We start from the raw sequence: 14,650 nt of genomic DNA on the forward strand, positions 1-14,650 counted from the left end.
GCCTGAGCTAGAGTGAGACTCTTATCACAGTGCCTGACACTACCTACACATGACCATCATAACAGGAGGAAAAGATGACATCAAAATAAAAGAGACTGATAGAGAGTGAGACTCTACCTTGAAACCTCCCCCACCAAAACAATGAAAGGCTGGTGTACTTATGATGCATACCTATAATCCTACAACTTAGGAGGTAGAGCAGGAGATCCAGTAGTAGTTCAAGGCCAGTTTCAGCCACATGAGACCGTCTTAAAAAAAGAAAAAGGAAAAAAGAACTCCCTCAGGACAAAGGCTCCTCTCTCTCCAGAACCAGGTCAGAGAACTAAAGTCACTTAATGTCAGTATTTCACAATGGCCATGCTGGAAGCTGGCCTGCAACGTTTGGTAAGGCCACTTAGTAGCCTAGCAAGAAAGTCTTCAGAGTTCACTCTTGACCTCCTCCTCAGAGCTCCCTCAATAATTCTACCTACCATTTTCTAACAGCCTAAAAGTTCAGATTACTCAGAAAAAAAAAAAGATAAAAAAAAAGATAAACCTCACACCTCAGAAAAGTCCCCAAAATAAAACTAGAGCCCTAAATATTTTGTTTCAGTATAAAATATAACTGTTCTTTTTTACATTTATTTATTATTAATAATACCTTGACTTTTTTTTCTGAGGTAGGGTTTCACTCTAGCTCAGGCTGACCTGGAATTCACTGTGTAGTCTCAGGGTGGCCTTGAACTCATGGCAATCCTGCTATCTATGCCTCCTGAGTGCTGGGAGTAAAGGCATGTGCCACCACACCCAGCTACATTGACATTTCTTTAAAAGATTTTTTATTTATTTGAGAGACAGAATGGGTATAGCAGGGCCTCCTGACACTGCAAAGATCTTCAGATGCATGTGCTTTTGTGCATCTGGCTTTGCAAGGGTTCTGGGGAACAGAACCTGGGTCATTAGGGCTTGCAGGCAGGTGCCTTAACCACTGAAACATATCTCCAGGCGTTACACTGATTTATTTAAATTTTTTGGTTTTTTGAGGTAGAGTCTCTTTCTAGCTCAGGCTGACCTTTGGAATTCACTATGTAGTCTCAGGGTGGCCTCAAACTCATGGTGATCCTCCTGCCACTGCCTCCCGAGTGCTGAGATTAAAGGCGTGCACCACCACGCCTGGCACATTTGATATTTATTATTTTTTATCCCTTACTATCCTGTCAAATATTTAGCACCATATTGTATAAGATGACCTGTCATCTTTCTTTTTCTTTTCTTTTTGTTTTTCCAAGGTAAGGTCTTGCTCTAGCCCAAGCTGACCTGGAATTTACTATGTAGTCTCAAAGTGGCTTCTAACTTTGTTCCATAATTTAAAAAGTTTTTCTTGGGCTAGAGATGGCTTAGTGGTTAAGCGCTTGCCTATTAAGCTAAGGACCTCAGTTGGATGCTCAATTCTCCAGGACCCACATTAGCCAGATGCACAAGGGGGCGCACGTGTTTGGAGTTCATTTGTAGTGGCTGGAGGCCCTGGCGTACCCATTCTCTCTATCTGCCTCTTTCTGTCTGTTGCTCTCAAATAAAAAAAAAAAAGTTTTTCTTAGCCAGGCACGGCAGCGCATGCCTTTAATGCCATCACTCTGGGGCAGAGGTAGGTGGGACACTTGAGTTCCAGGCTGCCATGAGACTACATAGTGAATTCCAGGTCAGCCTAGGCTACAGAGAGACCCTACCATGGAAACAAAGATGTTATGAATAAGCCATATGGAAAGCTAATTCTTTGTGGACAATGGCACACCCAGAAGCCACAGATTGTTACTAGAAAAAGTTCAGTGCCAGGGATGGGATACCTTCCAGGGAAGCTGTGGCCAGAGAGGTCCCTGATGCCCCCAAAACATTACAGGCCATTGCCAAGGCTCTTGGTTTCTCAACAGGAATACGTGGTAAGACCCTATTGCTGAAGACTCCACATACTTGGGCTTCAAGGTCACTGAGAAACCCTGCTGGAGCTGAGCTGATAACCTCTTCCATGTAGACCAGCAGACAGAAAGCTGGAAAAAACCACGCTGCATGCAGTTCAATGGGAGAGAGAGAAATCACCAGTGAAGATACTCAATAGTGGACACTGCAAGCCCTATATTTGGCCAGCCAGGCCAAATGAGTCAATGGGTGCAATAGTGGTACATCTGTTATGTAGGAAAACAATGGTCCTCTAATTTGACTGGAGGCTCGCTCCATAGGAGGGAACACATCCCTGATAATGAAAACCTACAACAGGGGTAGTCATGAGCCCTAGAGGTGTAACGTCTGCTTCTATCTGGCTAAATGTATATACTATGCTCACCAAACTGCCCAGCAAGCACTTCTCTTAATACTCATACCCATATATTAATGCTACTCTCACTTTTGGTAAGAAAACCTTCTCTTTTCAGATGGCAGTGACCTTGGAATGACTCACAAGGCATCACAGTGCTGAGAAGAAGTGACAGAGGAGTGCTCAGCACTGAAATATCTCTATCACACCTTCCAATGTGCTCCTTCAGACACAAAATGGCCTGGATATCCATGTCCTCACAGTGCCCGACACTACCTACACAAGACCATCATAATTGGAGGAAAAGATGATCACACACACACACACACACACACACACACACACACACACAAAGAGAATGATTGAGAGGGAGAGGGTATATGATGGAGAGTGGAGTTTCAAAGGGGAAAGTGGAGGGAGGGAGGAAGGGAATTACCATGAGATACTGTTTACAATCATGGAAGTTGTCAATAAAAAGAAAATTTTAGTTATTTGAGAAAGAATGGGCACACCAGGGCCTCCAGCCATTGCAAATAAACTCTAGCTGCATGTGCCACCTTGTGCAGCTGGCTTATGTGGGTACTGGGGAACTGAACCTGTGTCCTTAGGCTTCGTAGGAAAGAACCTTAACCCACTAGGCCATCTCTCCAGCCTCCTACATACATACATACAAACACACGCACATTTTTTTTTTTGAGAAAGAGAGGCGGGGTTCAGGGAAGGAAAGAGAGAATGGGCACACCACTGCAAACAAACTACAGATGCATGCACCCCTATGTGCATCTAGCTTACATGGGTTTTGGAGAGTCGAAGTTAGGTCCTTAGGCTTCGCAGGCAAGCCCTTAAGCCATCTCTCCAGCCCTAAGACAACTTTTTTTTTTTTTTAAATGGGCACATCAGGGCCTCTAGTCACTACAAATAACTTCAGACACATGTGCCACCCTGTGCATCTGGTTTATGTGGGTATTGGGAAATCGAACCTGGGTCCTTTGGCTTCACAGGCAAATGCCTTAACAGCTAAGCCCCTCTAAGTCGACTTTTTCCCCCCCCAAACATTTTTTTTTTTAATTTGACAGAGAAAGAATGGGCACACCAGGACCTCCAGTCACTGCAAATGAACTCCAGACACATGCACCACCTTGGGCATCTATCTAATGTGGGTCCTGGAAAATTGAACCTGGGTCCTTTGACTCTGTAGGCAAACGCCTTAGCCGCTAAGCAATCCCTCCAGCCCTAACTCAACTTTAAATTGTGTTTACTTGTGTACAAGGCATGCCAGGCTCTCTTACCACTGCAAGTGAATGCCCGTCAAGCTTTTTTTCTTTAAAGTTAGAGAGGAAAAAGGCAGGTAAGACAGAATGGGTGGCCAGGGCCTCTAGCCACCACAAATGAACTCCAGACATTTGTACCACTTTGTGCATCTGGCTTTATGTTAAGTACAGTGGAATGAAAACCGGGTCATTAGCTTTGCAGAAAAGTGCCTTAACTGCTAAGCCATCTCTCTAGCCCCAGTATATCTTCTTGCTTTGTTTTGTTTTCTTTGAGGTAGGGTCTCACTCTAGTTCAGGCTGACCTGGAATTGACTATATAGTCTCAGGGTGGCCTCGAACTCACTGCGATCCTCCTACCTCTGCCTCCTGAGTGCTGGGATTAAAGGTGTGCGCTACCACACCCAGCTCAGCCCCAATATTTTTTAATACAAATTTCCAGGTAGCATCCTGCCTCTGCTGAATCATAATCTGAAGGCAGGATTAAAGTGAACAAGGTGAAAAATCCTATTTTGAATTCAGACTCTTTAGACAGCATGTTAAAAGAATGTAACATTGTGAGAAGTTTGAGACCAGTTTGGCCTATAGAGTCAGTTCCAGGTCAGCCTGGGCTATAGAGTCCCTGCTCAAAATAACTCCTCCCCCCTCCACCATAAAACAAACAAACAAAAAAAACCCGTTTGTAAATTTCATGTCCTATACATAAAACCCTGCCACCAGGCACCAAGAATTACTGAGATCTACCAAGGCTGTTTGCTCTGGGCTGCATGCTTGGATTCTAAAAACAGGAAAGCCAGTACTCCCTTTTCTCAGAATGTACTTCACTGCCCACCCTTCTGTCCTCACAATTTCCCTATGCCCATGTGTTCATTCACTTGGGAACAATCTAAAGGTTGTGACTGGGAAGTCTATTACAAACATGACAAAACTAACTTGGTTTCAGTTGAAATTTTCAGACTAGAATTTTGTAGGAGATATGCGGTGTTTTAAAGCACATGCCTCAAGGTAGGATTGCTGTGAGTTCTCACCAGCTTGGGGCTACATAGTGAATTCCAGATCAGCACCAATTTGAGTGAAACCATTCCTCCAACTAAGAGTGATTGCAATGTGGTGGTAAAAGACATTCAGGAGGCAGAGATAGGATTGGGGTTGATCTGAGACCAGCCTGGAGCTACAAAGTAAATTCCAGGTGGAAGAGTGAAAACCTACCTCAAGAGATAATGAAGGTGGTTGGTCATGGTATCCCACGCCTTTAATCCCAGCATTTGGGAGGAAGATCACTATTGAATTCAAGGCCACTCAGCGACTACATAGTGAATTCCAGGTCAGCCTGAGCTACAGGGAGACCCTACCTCGGGGGAAAAAAAAAAAAAAGGCTAGAGAGATGGTTTAATGGCTAAGGAGCTTGCATGGAAAGCCTAAGGACCAAGGTTCTATTCCCCAGTACCCAGATAAGCCAGATGCACACCCATTCTTTCAAATAATTTTTTTAAGATAATAAAAGTTAAAAAGGGAGAGAAGCTGGGCATGCGGCATGCACCTTTAATCCCACCATTTGGGAGGCTGAGGTAGGGGGATTGTTGTGAGTTTAAGGCCAGCCTATGGCTTCAGAGTGAATCCCAGGTCAGCCTGGGTTAGAGTGAGACCCTACCTCTAAAACCTAAACAAAACAAAATCTACTACCAATGACAACTACCAATTAAGCTACATGTTATAAACAGAAACTCTGGTAGGTAAGAACGCTGACATGCTGAGAGGCACCTCAGTACCTTCGACACGTTGCTTGGTTCTCTTGAGAACTCAGCCCATTTTGTTGGACTGTGCTAGCTTTGGGTTTTTTGTTGTTGTTGTTTGTTTTTGTTTTTTTGAGACAGGGTCTTATAATGGAAGTTTGGCTAGCCCCAAACTTCCCAGTGCTAGATTACAAGTGTGAGCCACCACTCCCAGTTTCAGGGCTTTCCTAGTTTTGTTTTCCCAGGGGCTCACTTTAGCCCAAAGTGACCTTGAACTCTATAGGCCCAGGCTGGCCTGGAGTTCTTGGCAATTGTCCTACCTCAGCCACCCAAGTGCTAGAATCAAAGACACTTGCTACCCTACCACACCAGGTTTTTCTTTCCTTTTTGGAGATAAGGTTTCTCATGTATCCTAGGCTGGCCTTAAACTGGCTATATGACCAAGGAAGTCGAAGAACTTCTGATTCTCCTGCCAACTCCCAAGTGATGAGATTACAAGCATGCACAACCACACTCAGTTTATAGGGCGCTGGGGATCAAATCTAGGGCTTCATGAGTGCCAGGCAAGCACTCTACTCACGGAGTTACAGCCTAACCTAAAAGACTTTTAATTTATCAGTTTCTAAGATTCTCAGAGTCCACTTCTAACAGGCAAATAAAGGAATATCACCACAGATGTCAAATGTAGCTCAGTCATCCCAAAAGCATTCTGAGATTTCCTATGGGCTTATGAAATCAGTTAAAAAAGTTAATTCATAGGGTTTTCCAAGTTCACTGTAGGGTTAGACTAGGTGCTCTGGAATGAGCTAATTATAGTGCACCCTATTCTGCCAGAACTCTAGACCTTGCTTCATTTCCCAAGGTTTCCGTACCCTGCTCCCCTGGCAGCAAGGATAGCAACACCACGAAAGACATTTATCTTTCAAATGATCAATCTCTACTTTTATGTCTGGGTAGTCAGCAGAACCCCGAGATAAATCCTACAGGTTTCACTTCTGATTTGTCAAGCATACATGATAGTACAACACAAAACCTGACCCATTCTAAGCCTTTCCCCCTCTTTAGGTTCTCTCAGTCTAAAGCTGTCTAAAGAAAAATATAGGTTCTTTGCAGAAGCCAAGGTCGCTCGAGGGACTTTCCCTACTTGGGTTGGAGAACTGGAACTCCCTCACAACAGCAGTATTTCTGTTTAAAGGGCCATGTTATGCACAGCCAAAAGTAGTGACAACTTGAAAAACAGAGGCATCATGACTTGGAACAGTATTTCCTTCTTCCAAAAGGTAACAAATGTCAAATAAAGGAAATCCTCCTGTGTAGACTTAAGACCAACAGCAACACTTCGGCAAGCAAGTAGTAGTAGGACTGGTCATGTGACCTTGCCATTACTATCTCTTTCCTGTCTTCATGTATTGGCCTGCAGTTTGGTGGAACAACCTTTCTGGTTCTTGCTCCGGTCCTATGTGATAATCAAGCAGGAGGTTTTACAGAAATGCCCCACCCCATCCAAGCTCCTCCTATAAAGGGAGTTAAGTGCGAGTCCCAAGGACAAAGAGGAGCTGAAGGGAGGGGGGGGGGTCCTAATTTTCTAACAGAAACTGCAACGGTGTGGTCCCGAAAGGCTCCGATTGCACAGGAGAGATGGAAGCAGGCAGTTCAGGAACGGACAGGGCTCTCCCTACAAAGCAGAGCCACAATTAGCGACTGCTCCAGCTCAGGCACCAACGACAAGAGTGCACATCATGTACTCATCCCCACTCCTTTCTTCGAACAATTCTGAGCACTCCGATGGACCGCCTGCCACCCTCTCTGTTCCCTCCTGGTGGCTCCTTCTTGCGGAGCCACGCATCCCTCACTTCCACCTCACACAGAAGAGGTGACAGTAGGGTCGGGCCTCCCCACCCGCCGGGACTGCACAAGCCCGCGCCAGCCAGCGCTCACCCATTCGCCCGCAGGAGCCCACAAGGGCAGCGCGGCACATGGCCCCCGGGAGCTGCGGCCAGGGCTGGCGGCTCTCCAAACGCGGGGCCCCTTTAAGGCGCGCAGGGGTGCGCACGGGGGCGGGAGGGAGAAGCCGGCGCTCGAGGGCCTGCGGCGGCCTCGGCCCCACCCCGGCACGGCGCGCTCCCTCCCGGGCTCACCTTGGCTCCCCAGAGGCGGGCTGCCGCAGTGAGTAAAGCCATAGCAGGTGAATTCCGGGATCCGGCGGGGAGGGAAGGAAGGGAGAGAGCTGCGGCAAGGACAGGAGCGGCGGCCGCTGCAACCCGAGACCGCGCCAAGCCGTGGACAAGGTTGAAAGGAGGTGGCTGAGGGGAAGGGTAGACGAACCGGCGGCGGCGCCCAGCCCAGGGTCCTCAGCGAGGCCCCGCCCACTGCCCGCAAGCCGCTGCCGCCCCCCCCGCACGGTGTCACCCCGGGATCGGCCATTGGTCCGGCGTGGAGGAGGGGCGGGACTTGAGCCCGTGACGGCTCTTGTGGCGGGGAGGATTGGACCGTGCGGATTAGGCTAATGAGAGTGGGTGGGAAGGGGACTGTAGGTGGCCAGGGATGTGCCTGAGAACTCAGTTAACTTCCTTCTTTGGTTTTTCCCTTTGCCCTTAACACATTGAGGGCTAGTGCTGCAGGGTATGCAGACACGAAGCTCCAGAGCCTTGGAAGGTCAACTGCTTAATAAACTATCATGGCAAATGATCTTTGCCCACTCTCTTCCTCTCTTGACATGCTTTCTTGAAGGAGGTCTAGTTAATACTTCATTGGCCATCGTATGGAAAAACAGGCCATGATACCCAAGTTAGCTTGCTTGGTAGCTGTCATGTGAGGCTAGCAGAAATCTTGGTATTGTAGATACTAACGTACCTCGCTAGGTGGAGAAGAGCAAAAATGGGAGCCTGAATATCTAGTTCTGTTTGCGAGCTTTAGGTTCTTTAATGCCAGGAAATCTTATTTTAAAAATATATTAAAATTATATGCAAGTAAGCCGGGCGTGATGGCGCACGCCTTTAATCCCAGCACCCGGGAGGCAGAGGTAGGAGGATTGTAAATTCCAGGTCAGCCAGGGCTAGAGTGAGACCCTACCTTGAAAAAACAAACAAACAAAATAAAAAATAACAACAAAAATTATATGCAAGCAGAGAGGGAAGAGAATGGGTCCACTGTGAATGAACTCCAGACGCATGTGCCACTTTGTATTTATGGTATCACATGGGTACTGGGGAATTCAATTCCCAGCCGACAGGCTTTGTAAGTAAGTACCTTTAACTGCTGAGCCATCTTCCCAACCCAAATGCCAGGAAGTCTTAATTTACGAAGGCCTCCTTAGTATGGAGATTTCAAGCACCTGTCAGGCTCTGGGTCCTGGACTTTATTCCTATCATTCCAGTCATAATCCCAAACAGGCAGCCTGTCTCACATTGAACTAGAGAACCAGGAGCTGGAGACTTCCCTTCCACCCAAGATTAGACTCTTCCTCCCACTCCTCAACCCAGGTAGGATCTTCCTCTACCCCAGGCTGACCTGGAATTCACTGTGTAGTCTCAGGCTGCCCGCAAATTCACGAAGATCTTCTTACCTCTGCCTGGGAGTGCTGGGATTAAAGGCGTGCACCAGCAAAAATGTTATTAAAAAATATAATGGAGCTGGGCTGAAGAGATGCCTTAGTGGTTAAGGTGCTTGCCTGCAAAGCCAAAGGACCTTGATTTGATTCCTCAGGACCCAAATAAGCCAGATGCACAAGGTGGTGCACGCGGCTAGAGTTCATTTGCAGTAGTGGCTGCTGGCGCACTGATATTCTCACTCTCATCCACTCTCATCCTCTCTTCCTCTCTCTCTCTATCTCGTCTGCGTCTATCTCTCTCTCAAATAAAAAAAAAATTACTGGAGCTAACTAAGGGCTGGAGAGATAGCTCAGAGGTTAAAAGCACTTGTTGGCAAAGCCTGAAGGTGTGTGCCACCACACCTAGCTTTAGACTCTTCCTTTTTGTCAAATCATTAACATTCTTTCTAGAAAGCTCTGGGTCACTTCTACTTGGTTATCTTCTATACCTCATTATCCTCTGCTTCTTGAGAGACCCATAGCACTAAAGACCCATGACTTTAAAGTGATTTTTCACACCATTCTAACTCCCCTGGGTAGAACACAACTTAGAACTTTTTGTACTTCCTTAATGAAATCAGTCTTTTTAATTGTCCTAAGGACAGAGGGGAGCTGGCCCAAGGATCAGGGCACCTTATCTACAAACTCCAAGCCTCAAGTGAACACTCTTTATCTTCCCACATATCAGTAACACGGTTCAGAGGTCTCAGTATCCATGTAAGCCAAGTTTAGATAGCCCTTGTTTAAAGAACTTACCTTGGAGCTTACACTTGTAAAAAAAAAAAAACAAAAACACAGAAAACCCCTATTTTTTCTTCAAAATTTTATTATAGCCAGACTCGTAGCTGGCAAGCAGTGTTCTGGCTTGGGGATCAGATGGGTAGTTTTTTTTTTTTTTTTTTTTTTTTTTTGGCTTTTTGAGGTAGGGTCTCACTCTGGTCCAGGCTGACCTAGAACTCACTATGTAGTCTCAGGGTGGCCTTGAACTCACAGCGATCCACCTACCCTGCCTCCAAGTGCTGGGATTAAAGGCATGTGCCACTATGCCCGGCTTCGATGGGCAGTTTTTAAGACAGAACTTTATAAAGATAAATGCTCAGAGAAGCAGTGACCTCAGCTACCTCCCTGGGAACTTCAAAGCTTCAGTGATCAATATTTGCTCCCAATTTAGCATCTCACAGAAGATTTCCTCATAACCCTGGAAGAGTCTGAGCTGGTTCTTTCCCCTTGGTTAATCATCCACAGAGACTAGTTAGCAGATCAAAGGAATGAACTCCAGTGTCCCAAGAGACAGGAGGCACCAGGTATGGTGGCACACGCCTTTAATCCCAGCATTTGGGAGACAGAGATAGGAGGATCACCATGACTTCGAGACCACTCTGAGACTACATAGTGAATTCCAGGTCAGCCTGAGCTAGAATGAGACCCTACTTTGAAAAATCAAAAACAAAAGTAGCTGGAGAAATGGCTTAGTGGTTAAGGTACATGCCTGTGAAGCCTAAGGACCCAGGTTTGATTCTCCAGGTCCCATGTAAGCCAGAAGGTGGCACATGTGTCTGTAGTTCATTTGCAGTGGCTAGAGGCCCTGGTGAGCCCATTCTCTCTCATCTATTTCTCTCTTCCTCTTTCTTTGTCTCAATAAATAAAAAATAAAAATAGTTAAAGAAGCCTTTAATCTCAGCACTCAGGAGGCATGTTCATCTGGCTTATGTGGGTCCTGGGGGAACCAAACCTGGGTCCTTTGATTTTGCAGGCAAATGCCTTAACCACTAAGCCATCCATCCAGCCCCCCACCTTTTTTTTTTGTTGTTGTTGTTTCGAGGTAGGGTTTCATTCTAGCCCAGGCTGACTTGGAATTCACCTATGTAGTCTCAAGGTGGCCTCAAACTCACGGCAATCCTCCTACCTCTGCCTCCCAAGTGCAGAGTAGGATTGCTGTGAGTTTGAGGCTACCCTGAGGTCAGCCTGGGCCAGAGTAAGACCCTAATTTGAAAAACAAGAAAACCTATGGCCTATCACATGCTATATTAGTACTCTCCACCACTGAGAAATAGAGAATGGGTGTGCCAGGGACTCCAGCCATTGCAAATGAACTCCAGACACATGTGACACCATGTGCATCTGGCTTAAGTGGGACCTGGAGAACTGAATCTGGGTCCTTGGGCTTCACAGGCAAGTGCCTTAACTGCTAAGCCATCTTTCCAGCCTTAGAGTGTTCTTTATTAATATGAATGAGAATATTAAGATTGCCATGAATACAGCAGTAAAGTGAACTCTAGGTTCAAATATAATTAAGTGCCTGGGAACTTGAAAGTAACTAGAGGTCAAGCATTGAGATTATGACCTTGGGAAGACTTCTTTAAAATGCATAGGGACAAAGCTGCCCCCTGGTGGCCACAACCTAGTAGGTGAATGCAGCCTAACTACATACACCATGGGTAAGCCAAACTTCCTTAACAAATAGCTACTAAATTGGTGATGGGGGGCGGGGGAGTAGGCTCTTGGGATTGAATGCCTGAACCCTACACATGCTAGACAAGGGCATTACCTACCCTACCCCTGAGCTACATTCCAACACTTTTTTTTTTTTCTGAGGTAGGAACTCACTCTAACTCAGGCTGACCTGGAATTCACTATGCAGTCTCGGGCCTTGAACTCATGGCGATCCTCCTACCTCTGCCTCCTGAGTGCTAGGTGCCACCACACCCCTCAACATTCCAACTCTTTGAAAATTTTATTTTGAGAAAGTGGGTGTGGAGTGACACATACTGCAGTCTCAATACTTGGGAAGGTGCAGGCAAGAAGAAGCCAAAATACATTGAGTGCTTACTACTGCAAGTTAGTATCTAAATATGGTGCATGAGTCATCTTAATCCTCAGAAGCTCAAAGATACAGAGGTAATAGTATCTCTAAAGAGGAGAAACTCAAAACAAAAATTAGTAGTCCTAGGTACACATATTAGTAGTCCCTAGGACTACAGAGTAAATTCCAGGTCAACCTGCTCTAGAGGGAGACCCCACCTTGAAAAACCAAAACAAAAGAGGGTAACTCAGACTTTAACAGACTTAAAAGTATCTTGTCAAGGGTCGTAACTTATAATTGTCCTTACTGAAACTAATATCAAAATTAGCTCCAGGGCTGGAGAGATGGCTTAGGGGTTAAAGCGCTTGCCTGTGAGGCCTAAGGACCCAGTTCAATTCCCAGGTACCCATGTGGAGCATGGGTCTGCATTTTGTTTGCAGTGCCTTGAGCCCCTGGCACTCCTATTCTGTGTGTGTGTGTGTCTCTGTCTCTCTCTCTCTTGCTCTCTCTATCTCCCTCAAATAAATAAGTAAATATTTTTTTAAAAATTGGCTTTGCCAGGCATGGTGGTGAACATCCTTAATCCAAGCACCCAGGAGGCAGAGGTAGGAGGATTTTGGTGAGTTCAAGGACCCCCTAAGACTACATAGTAAATTCCAGGTTATCTTGGGCTAGAGTGAGACCCTACTTCAAAAAACAAAACAAAACAAAAAAGTTGACTTTGAGCCGGGCATGGTGGTGCACATCTTTAATCCCAGCACTCAGGAGGAAGAAGTAGGAGGACTGTCATCGCTGTGAGTTCAAGGCCACCCTGAGACTACATAGTGAAGTCCATGTCAGCCTGAGCTAGAATAACACCCTACCTCAAAAAATAAATAAATAAATAAAACAAAAGGGGGGAGGGCTGGAGCAATGAGTTAGCGGTTAAGGCATCTGCCTGCAAAGCCAAAGGACCCAAGTTCAATTTCCTAGGACCCATGTAAGCCAGATGCAGAAGGTGGCGCATGCACCTGGTTTGTTTCCAGTGGCTGGAGGCTTTGACGTGCCCATTTTTAATCTCTTTCTCTCTCTGTCTCTGCCTCTTTCAAGTAAATAAATAATTTTTTTTTTTTTTTTTTTTTTTTTTGGTTTTTCAAGGTAGGGTCTCACTCTAGCCCAGGCTGACCTGGGGTTCACTATGGAGTCTCAGGGTGTCCTCAAACTCACAGTGATCCTCCTACCTCTGCCTCCTGAGTGCTGGGATTAAAGATGTGCGCCACCACGCCCAGCTAACAAATAAATTTTTAAAAAATCAAGGGGAGTGAGAATCAGCAGTTAAAGGAACTTGTTTGCCAAGTCTTGTGGCCCAGGTTTAATTCCCCAACCACCCACATAAAACCTGATGAGCACTCATTAATTTGCAGCAATAAGACTTTGATGTGCCCATGCACACACACACATGTTGTTGCAGTCCGGTTCGCATTGCTGGTAGAAATCACCCAGCCAAGAGCAGTTTCTGGGAAAAAGATGTATTTTGGCTTACAGGCTCGAGGGGAAGCTTCACAATGGCAGGGGAAAGCGATGGCATGAGCAGAGGGTGGACATCACCCCCTGGCCAACATAAGGTGGACCACAACAACAGGATGGTGTGCCAAATACTAGCAAGGGGAAAGTGGCTTTAATACCCATAAGCCCGCCCCCAATAATACACTCCCTCCAGGAGGCATTAATTCCGAAATCTCCATCAGCTGGGAACCTAGCATTCAGAACACCTAAGTTTATGGGGGACACGTGAATCAAACCACCACACATGCACACACACATGCTGGCACATAAATAATAAATCTGAAACCTGCAAAATCAAAAAACAAATAGCATCTGGGCATGGTGGTACATATATCTGGAATTTATTTGCAGTGGCGGAGGCCATGGTGTGCCCAATACTAGCAAGGGGAAAGTGGCTTTAATACCCATTAGCCCGCCCCCAATAATACACTCCCTCCAGGAGGCATTAATTCCGAAATCTCCATCAGCTGGGAACCTAGCATTCAGAACACCTAAGTTTATGGGGGACACGTGAATCAAACCACCACACATGCACACACACATGCTGGCACATAAATAATAAATCTGAAACCTGCAAAATCAAAAAACAAATAGCATCTGGGCATGGTGGTACATATATCTGGAATTTATTTGCAGTGGCGGAGGCCATGGTGTGCCCATACTCTCTAGCTCTCTCAATAAATAAATAAAAATATTTTAAAAAGAGTTGTAGCCAGGCCGGCATGGTGGCACACGTCTTTAATCCCAGCACTTGGGAGGCAGAGGTAGGAGGATCGCTGTGAGTTTGAGGCCACCCTAAGACTACATAGTGAATTCCAGGTCAGCCTGGGCTAGAGTGATACCCTACCTCAAAAAACAAAACAAAACAAAACAAAAAATTAGTTAAATAAAAAGAGTTGTAAAGATTAAATGAAAGCGTATGGGATTATACCTGTAATCTCAATATTTAGAAAGCTGAGGCAGAAGGATTTTTTAAAATTTTTATTAACAACTTCCATGATTATAAAAAATATCCCATGGTAATACCCTCCCCCCACACTTTCCCCTTTGAAACTCCATTCTCCATCATATCCCCTTCCCCTTCTTAATCAGTCTCTCTTTTATTTTGATGTTATGATCTTTTCCTCCTCTTATGATGGTCTTGTGTAGGTAGTATCAGGCACTGTGAGGTCATGGATATCCAGGCCATTTTCTGTCTGGGGAGAGCTAAAGTTGTTTTTTTTTTAAGTTTTTTGTCTTATTATTCTTACATACACAGATGTTTATTTTATTTTATTTTATTTTATTTTATTTTATTTTATTTTATTTTATTTTATTTTATTTTATTTATTTGAGCTAGTGAGAGAGAAAGAAGCAGATAGAATGATTGCACCAGGGCCTTCAGCCACTGCAAATGAACTCCAGGCACATGTGACACCATGTTCA

General features: G+C 45.4%; 1 protein-coding gene across 1 annotated transcript in view; it reads right to left on the minus strand.

Annotated features, from left to right (window-relative positions):
• Cs (citrate synthase) overlaps positions 1-7,646 on the minus strand; it is a 35,607-nt gene extending 27,961 nt beyond the window's left edge. Inside the window, exon 1 of the mRNA XM_045152118.1 lies at positions 7,427-7,646. Within this exon, the coding sequence (XP_045008053.1) occupies positions 7,427-7,468 (42 nt within the window). The 5' untranslated portion in view covers positions 7,469-7,646. The remainder of the gene's footprint in view (positions 1-7,426) is intronic.
• Positions 7,647-14,650: the final 7,004 nt, after the last annotated feature.

Source organism: Jaculus jaculus, chromosome 6, assembly GCF_020740685.1.
Source record: "Jaculus jaculus isolate mJacJac1 chromosome 6, mJacJac1.mat.Y.cur, whole genome shotgun sequence".
NCBI classification, from domain to species: domain Eukaryota; kingdom Metazoa; phylum Chordata; class Mammalia; order Rodentia; family Dipodidae; genus Jaculus; species Jaculus jaculus.